This window comes from Pseudomyrmex gracilis, unplaced genomic scaffold, assembly GCF_002006095.1.
Source record: "Pseudomyrmex gracilis isolate BER0280 unplaced genomic scaffold, ASM200609v1 scaffold_123, whole genome shotgun sequence".
NCBI classification, from domain to species: Eukaryota; Metazoa; Arthropoda; class Insecta; order Hymenoptera; family Formicidae; genus Pseudomyrmex; species Pseudomyrmex gracilis.
Genome location: NW_018020707.1, coordinates 389,452 through 398,498, shown reverse-complemented (window position 1 = coordinate 398,498; position 9,047 = coordinate 389,452). Strand labels below are relative to the sequence as shown.

Sequence of the window (9,047 nt, the reverse complement as noted above, 5' to 3'; positions counted from 1 at the left end):
CCTCCGTTGCGCCCTGGTGGGGCGAGCAGTGTATCCGTGACGTCACATAATTAGAGTAAATACAAAGTAGTCTTGATGGGACAGCGGCGTGCGCCGCACCGCTGAGTCGCTGGTCCGCGCGCGTCAAACCTATATCGCTTCTGATATACACGCACACCGCGGGTAAAAGCTCGTGATATATAATCCGCGCACTATGTGCCGTAAGTGTGTGTGTGCGTCAAGGGATCCTAGATGACTGTGGAAATAGTGAGTGACACTTGTGCGGCAAAGAAATGGAAAAGATAGAGGTGAGTTTTAACGAAACGCCGGGTTTTTTTAGTTGTGTTTAAATATATACATCATCATATCAGAGCGCGAGTATCTCAGTGTTTTGTTATTAAAATGCGACGTCCCGCAAACAAATTTCGCGCTTAATGCTCTCTTCTTCTGTTTTTCCTTGTTTCTAATTTTTATTTTATTTTATTTTTTATTTTATTTTTTTTTATTTTATTTTAATCACTGCTCCGCGCTCTCGTTGACCCCTTCTTCCCCTTTTGCCCATGTTCTCCCACCCCCTCCTCAACCCTCTCCCTTCCTATAACCATCAGATTTACCTCGGCGAATACTCGCTCGGCCGTAATGCAGAAGTGACAGCGTGTTGACGAGTAGGAGAGTGGGAGGGGGAGAAGAGCGAGGAAGGGGTAACCGTTGGGAGAAGAGATGATCGTGTAAGATATTAGACATCTGGCGACGAATGCCATTGTATTTATCTTCAATATGCTACATTATTAAATAGACTACTTTTCTTATTCCTCGTCTCTCTCCCTCTCTCTCTCTCCTTTTTTAAAGCCATCATCGTATGTATCCTCGTATTCATCTTAGTTTTATTTTCGATCTTCTTTGTCAAGTTTATAGTTTCGTCCTTATCTCTCGCGCGTCTCCCGCCGACTATGCCTTTTGCTCCCTCTCTCTATCAGTCCCAGTACTTTTCTCTCTCTCTCTCTCTCTTACTCTTTCCACTTATATCTTTCTCCGTTTGTCTTTCGCGTTCTTCGTTCTGCCAACCACATTTTGTACCTCTCTCTCTAACCTCCTCCGTCTCTTTCGCACTCGACCGAGTCTCCTCTGCACCGCGTTCTCCCTCTCTCTCCCTCTCATTCTGAGTTAGTGAGGTATTTATAGATGTGCCTTAACCCGATTTAACGCAGCTACCTCAACTCGCATTGTCCTAACGACTATTTAATGAGAAATTGCATTGTTTTCCGATCCCTATCTCCTTTGCTCCCGAACAAGCAGTTTTCTCTGAATTTGATATCGCGTCTTATCGCGACAAATAAATGCGTTTTACGCGATGAATAAGAAAATAAAATAACAATCAAGAAAAAAACAATAGAGACAAGCGACGGTGGCGTTATCCGTCATATACACGTCCGGGGAATCGAATCGATAAACGGTTACGTTGTTATTACAGCGAGAGAATATCGTTGTGTTTCGTGTGCGCCATACGGCGAGTGCGTATACGCGAATCCAATTTCAAAGCTTTTAAGATCATCTCGCGAACAAAATCGCGGCTACACGGTGGCGCTAGCGGGGGAGGTGGGAAAAAAAATGTTTTCGTAGTGCTCCGTCCGAAAAAGGTATACGTACAGTCCGCGAAGAAAGTTCATCGGCAAAAAGACGGAAGAGTGTTATTGCCGCGTCCGTGAGTTTTCTTGTCGTGCGCGCAAACTCCTGTTTATTTACACACTATGCGGAATAATCGTTGGCTTTACGGTCGTTCGCAGTGCACAACTCGATCTTATTGACAATTATACGTACACACGAATAAAATGTAATGTTGCGCGCACGCATGACGGATTTTCTGATGGTTGCAGCTTTTTTTTTTTTTTTTTCCCGAAGCGCTCCCCCGTGCGTGGTGCTCTGTGCTTGAACTCTCTTCTCGCCCCCTCCTCTGCTCCTCTCCCCTTGCCCCGGTTATCCGCCCTGGCTTCCCAGTTCACTCCCCACCCTACTGCTCGCGTTCTAGGAACGAATTGAAAGTATACGTTTGAGAATTAAATCGATAAACGCAGAATCACGAGTTACAGCGAGTAATTATTGTATCTACGACTCACTCTCCCTCCTCCCACCCTTCTCCTCGTTTTATCATTGATTTATTACAAAAATATGATGTAAATGTGTGTCTCTACTTCCTAGATTACTTAAACACTTTCCTTAATGATTCATATACGTGAATTGTGAATAACACAGAGAGAGAATAAATTATCTCATTTGAATATTAAGAGCTAATTACTCGAAAAAAAAAGAACGTCATGTATACAATTGCAAAACATTGTTTGCATACATTTTTTGTTGCTAATGATTTCCTCCACGCTTATCGCTGATTTACTCGTTCGCTGTGTTTCGATCTCGCGTGGAAAACAATGGAGCAAGTGCCGGTCTAAAAACGTCTCTTCTCGCAAACGAATTCTACGACGAAATCAAATTCCAAGGTGGAAGACGATCGCCGCGATTCAACTCGTCCTTGCTTTCGCTCGCTTTTGCGCGATCGAAGCTGCAAACGGTTCGTGCGGGGAAATAAAATTCGCGCGTCGAAAACAATAGCCGGTGATTTATATCATCGCGTCTAATTCGCGCCTAGGGTTCTCTCCTCCGCGCGCGCGCGCGCGAAAACAGATTTTTTTCTATTTTTTTTTCTTGCAAATACGGAGAAGGTCGTAACAATCGCGAATGATTTTTGTTCGCTTTTCCAACCTTCGGTGTGTGCACGCGCGCGCCCATTTTTAACGTACATTCGATTCGCGCAAGGATTGCGAGATGAAATAAAATGTCGCGAAGAAGGTCACGCAAGCTGCATTTATAATGTCACGTATTTCCGAACACGAGCTGCATCGTCGCTACGTAAGCGCAATATGCAACGGGAGGGTATATAAAACTGTCGTGAGGAGAAAGAAGGGAAGGCCAAAAAAAAAGAAGAAAATAATAACGATGACTTGTATCGTCTTTGTTTTTGCGCGCGCGATAAAAATCGATGCTGCTGCGCCAGTTGCGGCGGCAGGCGAAGACACTAAATTTAGTACATTGTGCACTTCGACATACGCGACGAATGTGACGCCGGCGTATTACGTCGCGATAAAAATCGACGTTTTTCCGGACGATCGACGGGCGAATGAAATATCACGAGCGTGATCGTTTTGCGCTCGCGAAATGGAGAAAATAATACACGTATTTCGAAATTCGTGGCAATGTGTGACGCAGCAATATTATACTCACCTCGTGAGTAATAAAGAGTCAAGAGCGTTTTCTCACACAGCAGTTTATTTACGCGCAAGGTTACCTAACGCTGTTTTACTTGTGTGACGTTGATTGTTTTTGAAATTGTATCGAATATACCGAACGCGCGATACGCGCATATCACAACATTGACGTTCAAATATCACATTTCATCGCGACGTCAAGAAGCAAACGAAAACACATTAAGTGCGACATTAAGATGTTATGAGTGCACACTCAATATAACAAAAATCTTTAAACGTGTTATTTTTTTAAATAATTCCACATTTTTTTAAATTATTTTTTATTACATAGTTCATACAAATTTATATAATAAGAATATTTTTATCAATATTTATACATATATATTATATTATTTAAACAGCACTTAATGCATTCATATATTTATTCATAAAATTACACTATCGAATTTTGTTCGGAATGATAAAGGTTTTTGTTTACATTTCTCTGTAATATAAATTTAAATTAGAATGTATAAATTAAATATTATCATATTTAAGCGCGCGTAATATATTCAAGCGCGATAGTACTGTGTTTTGTCTCTGTTGGAAAATTGCGAAGTCTCGCTTGTGATATTTGTAATTATAATGCGTATGAGATACACACACACACACACACACACATACGCACGCGTGCGTACACTCACCCACGCACACGTGCTTACCTGCATACGGAAAATTATTCTTTCTATTAGCGCGAGAAGGCGCAACCTTCGTACAGACACCGAGCTCTTTCTGTTTCTCGTTGTTTTCCAAGTATCTGTATCTTTTTTTTATATTCATTTATCCGGTAATCGTGCGTGCATACAGAGCCTGTTACGTGGAGTCGCATATCCGACGTGTTTACACGCCTGTATCTCTGTGTGAAATCATCGGGATCACGTTCGTACGCGCGCGCGTATGTGTGCGTGCGTGCGTATGTGTGAGTGTGTGTGTGTATGCGCGCAGGCTGAGTTGTATAGAGCGAGTCAAATTCAACTGAGCGAGAGAACGTGGGGGGACAGGTGCTTCTCTCTGACAATAGTCGACCGATAGCGTTTCTAAAAAGTGCTCGAACATACTCTCAGCGTGACGGCAAATAAAGTGAAATGCTCATCGTAGTAAAAAAAATACTTTTCCTGAAATGCGATCGCGCGATCGCGTAGATATGTGTGCGTGTATGTTTGTGCATGCGCGATTTTTACAGACGAATCGAAAAGGCAGTCGCTCGATACAAAATGCGACAAATTTCGACTTTTTAATTTTACTTTTTAATGTGCGCGCAGAGAGAAAGATGAGATTCTGTTACTTTAAACCATCGGATGTGTTATTATACGGAAATACGACTTTTTGATTGAAGTAGTGCACAGAGTAGAATAATAAAAAAAAAAAAATAATAAAAAAATTAAATAAAAAAACAAAATTAATCGCGTTAATGGAAAAAGTTTTTCACCGTTGGCGTATTTATTCGAATTTATAACTCGCGCGGACGTGCGTGCATTTATTGATCTTTTTGTGCCACCCATTATCCATCCATAGAATCTGCCTTGCCTTCCCCAACCTCCACACGGCCTCACTCCCCGTCTCCTTCTCCTACCCCGCTTATCTGCTCGGTCTTTTCACCGCGTCAATGTCTGTAAATATTAACGCTGTTAATCTAAATCCTCGACGTTGATTTCGCGTTCCACCTCTTTTGCCCCGTCCTTTTCGGCCTCCTTTATTTTCCATTTCTCTCGCAGCTAACGACATTAAACGGAAGTACCCACTGCTGCCTTAATGAAATTTACTTTTGAAGCTTTCTAGGTGCTCGCCCGTACTCTTACGTCCGGAATTATATTATAACAGAGTGAGAAAGAGAGATAGAGACACACAGAAAGAGAGAGAGAGAGAGAAAAAGGACGCAAGAAACGTTGTCGATTCGTACGTTGCGCTCGACGCTGGTTAATTAATCCAAGATTAAGTATCGTTTATTGCAAAATTGCATGTCCGTCTCCGTGCGACACTTAACTAGCAATTTAGCGCATCGCGGCGTTATACTTCGCCGTGACTTCACAGCAGTTGTGTAAACGCGGAGAATTTTTGATGAGCCCAAATCTCTCCGTACAGTCTCTTCGATGAATTGTCGCCACGATCTTCCAAGGTTATCCTCGCGGTGTTTTTCTCTCTCTCTCTCTCTCTCTTCCTCTCTCTCTCTCTCTCAAACTGTTAAATCGCCGTTAAAGCTGAGATTTCTCCTTCGAGATCTCGCGCGCGTTGAGCGCACGCTAGATCCTCATCAAAATAAAGAGCGGGTCGATAAGAATCTTTTGTTCCTTCCTTTTGATAACGGCGTGAAACCAGGCGAGCGACAGGCATGCGATGATTCACTATGAGAAACTATCATCGACGAAAAGAAAAAAATATGTTAAACAACGAACTGATTTTTTGTTGCACAAAAATATATTTTCACAAAATATCTTCGCAATAACGTCATCGTTTCATATCCGACGCGAGAAGCGCGTAATTAATGCAAATGAAACTTCTTTTCTATCGCTTATAATGTCATTGGAATGTAATATAGTTAATGAGCACGATGGAGAGATTAGATATCGTTGCTATATACAATGGAATTACATGCGCAAACGAAGGAAATCGGTGTACATTGTCGGTATTTCTGCGACGGACTGTACATCATGCTAAAATTCTAATCGGTAAAATTAGTCGGGAGGGGGTACAGTCGCGACAGAAAGTTTGCTTGACCGCGATTCTCTAAGCGCGCAAGAAAGTTATGAAATCAATTCAACGTAGGCGCGACTTGTATATTATGGCGTGTGTCTTTTGTTAGAAACGCACGCTCTCGGTCAGATCTTAAAGTTTACATTAATTGTTTTAATTAAGATAAATATATATATATATATATAAAGAAAAACTGCTCATTGTATTTCTCGATGCGAGAGTATAAAAGTGAGTGTACAATGCGTAACATGCACGATGACAAATTAAATATATGAGCAAAACTAATATCATGTGAATAGTCGACATATTTTGAGAACGCAAGCGTAATACACCAAAGTTATTATGCTGTACGTGCGTGTATATCGGAACTGTTATCTAGACGCGTCAATAAACACACAGGCACTCTCTGCGTGCTCGCGGTGTTGCATCGGGTACACATATTTATATAACAATTTACACAAATGAGTGTTCTCTCTAATAAGCGCGTTATCATGCATGCATATAACGCGCGCATATATTTTTCTTTCTTCTTTTGTTTTTTTTTTTTCTAAACTCAATTCGAGCAACAAAATATGCTGTTTATGTAATTCGCATATAGTTTCGCGAAAATACTTTGCGCAAGGCCGAGGCGTTTGCGGGTGCGGTTATCATTGTAATTACGACTTAGTAAATATACACGGTGACGCGCTGTGAATTTTGCTGCGATAAATACGTGTATATATATATGCATTTATAGTGCGTGAGAATGAATAATCGTAAACGCGCAGATAATGAACATCGGTCATGTCGCTGACAATCCGACTAATATGGATTTGTCCGCCGTATTGTCATAGAAATTTCGTCATTAAGGTAGATAAAGGTTGCCGAACGATTTTCCACATTGTCAGTCATTAGTCACGTTAACTCACGCTCCGATCGTTCTCCAATTACACGGACACGTCATTGCTATTTCAAGTCCTCTGCCGCGCGCTGTTATTAGAGAATTATTATTTTTTATTATTTATCGCTTGTGTGTGATGGCATTCGAGTCTTTTTCTTCTTTAGCTTAGCGGGCTTTAATACTAATATAATAATAATAATAATAATAATATTTTTATTTTATTTTGTTCATATCGTGAAACGCGCACGCGCAGTTTGAATAATATTTCGTCATTAATATCGCATCAGATTGTTTTCTTTTAATGAAACAATTAAGAGGTAATTCTTGCGAGGCGATCGATAGTCGCTTCGTACTCGGGAGATGAAGTGTAGGGTTAGAACGAAAGAGAATGTTATCTTTCACTTCTCTGCGCGCGTTCTGCATTGATATTTCGTTGTTACAATCGTAATATAATTTCTTTCACATTTCTCGTTAAATCTTTTTTTTTTTTTTCAACGCGTTCCATTCCATATTACTTACCGTGTTCCACCTTCTTTTTTCCAATTCGTTTGCCCGGCGCGTCTGCATTAGCTCACGCTTTATACATTTCATAAAAGAGCTTATTTCAAAAAGCGTAATATTCATCTTATTACGCTGTAAAATCCATACACTTTTCATATACATTTATTAAATTTTATTCCACGGTTTTTGATCCAAGAATATCTCAACATCTTTATTACGATATTCATTGCTAACAAATCTTTAACAATGTTTCATATAAAGACTTTGGATTTATATTCAAAATAAGAATTTTTTTAATATTATCTACTATATTAGTTTTTATAAATATTATCTTGTTAATGTTTTACAATTTTTCTTGTATATCTTGATTTTTTTTTTAAATTATTTATTACTTTAACTTCGTTGCGTTATACACATTTTAACTGTGACATTACAAAACGTTTCTTTATTATCAGCGGACGCTGCCCTGTTGTGTTTTATATTTACGATAGTTCTTATCGATCAATAAGAAATTATAGTACGTTTTTATCGCATACAGGCTTATTTGCCAATCAAACTGATATATTGTACAGACGACTGTACATCCTCTTGTCCATAGTGTCTATACATCTGTTACATTTCTCTTTTTAATAATATCGAAATAATCAGGGACTCGGACCGAAATGAAATTTCGGTCCGTTTACGGTTACGGTCCGATGCTGTACCTGATTTTCGGTTTCGGTTTCGGTTCCGGTCCTTTTATCGATAACGGTGACCGTAACCGTTTGGATATCGATTTTTTTCGGTTACAAGTGTTTAAGTATCTATTGTTAAATTTATAATGAATACAAAAGATAATGTAATAAATATAATATAAATTGCATAGTATAACAAATGCACGTTTATTAACCAAAATAAATTAATTTATAAATCATTTGAATGGGACATTTCGTCTTGAAAATCATATCTTGTCTTTTTTGCTTTTGTCTTCTACAGCAACTTGCAGTGTTGCCAATGGTCGTTTCAAGTTTGTTATTGATTTCCTATAACATATTAATCTTACGTAAATTATTATAATACATGTAAATTGTTGTACTAAAAAAATTTAAAAGTAACCTTCTGTGAATATCCTGTCATATCGCTACTTACCTAAAACTAAACACTTATAATCTTAAAAGGTTAATTGAAATTTTCAAACTTTTTTAATGCTATAAAAGAACTGGCAAAATTGAGGTAAAATTTGTAAGGCTTTAAAAGTTTAGCTTTACCTTTATAAAAATCTCATTATGTAATATTTATTTTATGTTCAAAACTTAGAAGAGAAATTCCCCTTTAACATCAACTGTGTATCTACGAAGAATTAAAAATATGTAAGATTATAAACATACGTGTCATCTTTGTTGATAAAAATTCGATTAGCTCTGGCTTCGAACACAATCTAATAAGTTGCCAATGACGACTGTGATTTTCAAATTCTTCCAAATAAAAATTCTTGTAAAACGTTTAACAACGTTAGAAAAATCCGAACCGAAATAAACATCGGAAAAAGTTTTCGGTTCGGTTACAGTTCCGGTCCATTAGTCTACATAATATTTCGGGCCGGTTTTCAGTTTCGGTTTGACTAAAATAACGGTTACGGTCCGGTTATCGGTTTCGGTTTCAGTCCGGTCCGGATCCTTGGAAATAATACAATTAAAAAAGACGTCACAGTGGTTATACAT

The 9,047-nt window shown here is 39.0% G+C and overlaps 1 protein-coding gene across 1 annotated transcript in view; it reads left to right on the top strand.

The window, feature by feature from the left end:
* Positions 1–95: 95 nt before the first annotated feature.
* Positions 96–9,047, top strand: part of LOC109856554 (proline-rich protein 36-like) — a 129,549-nt gene continuing 120,597 nt past the window's right edge. The window contains exon 1 of the mRNA XM_020431940.1: positions 96–287. Coding sequence (XP_020287529.1) covers positions 273–287 — 15 coding nt within the window. The 5' untranslated portion in view covers positions 96–272. The remainder of the gene's footprint in view (positions 288–9,047) is intronic.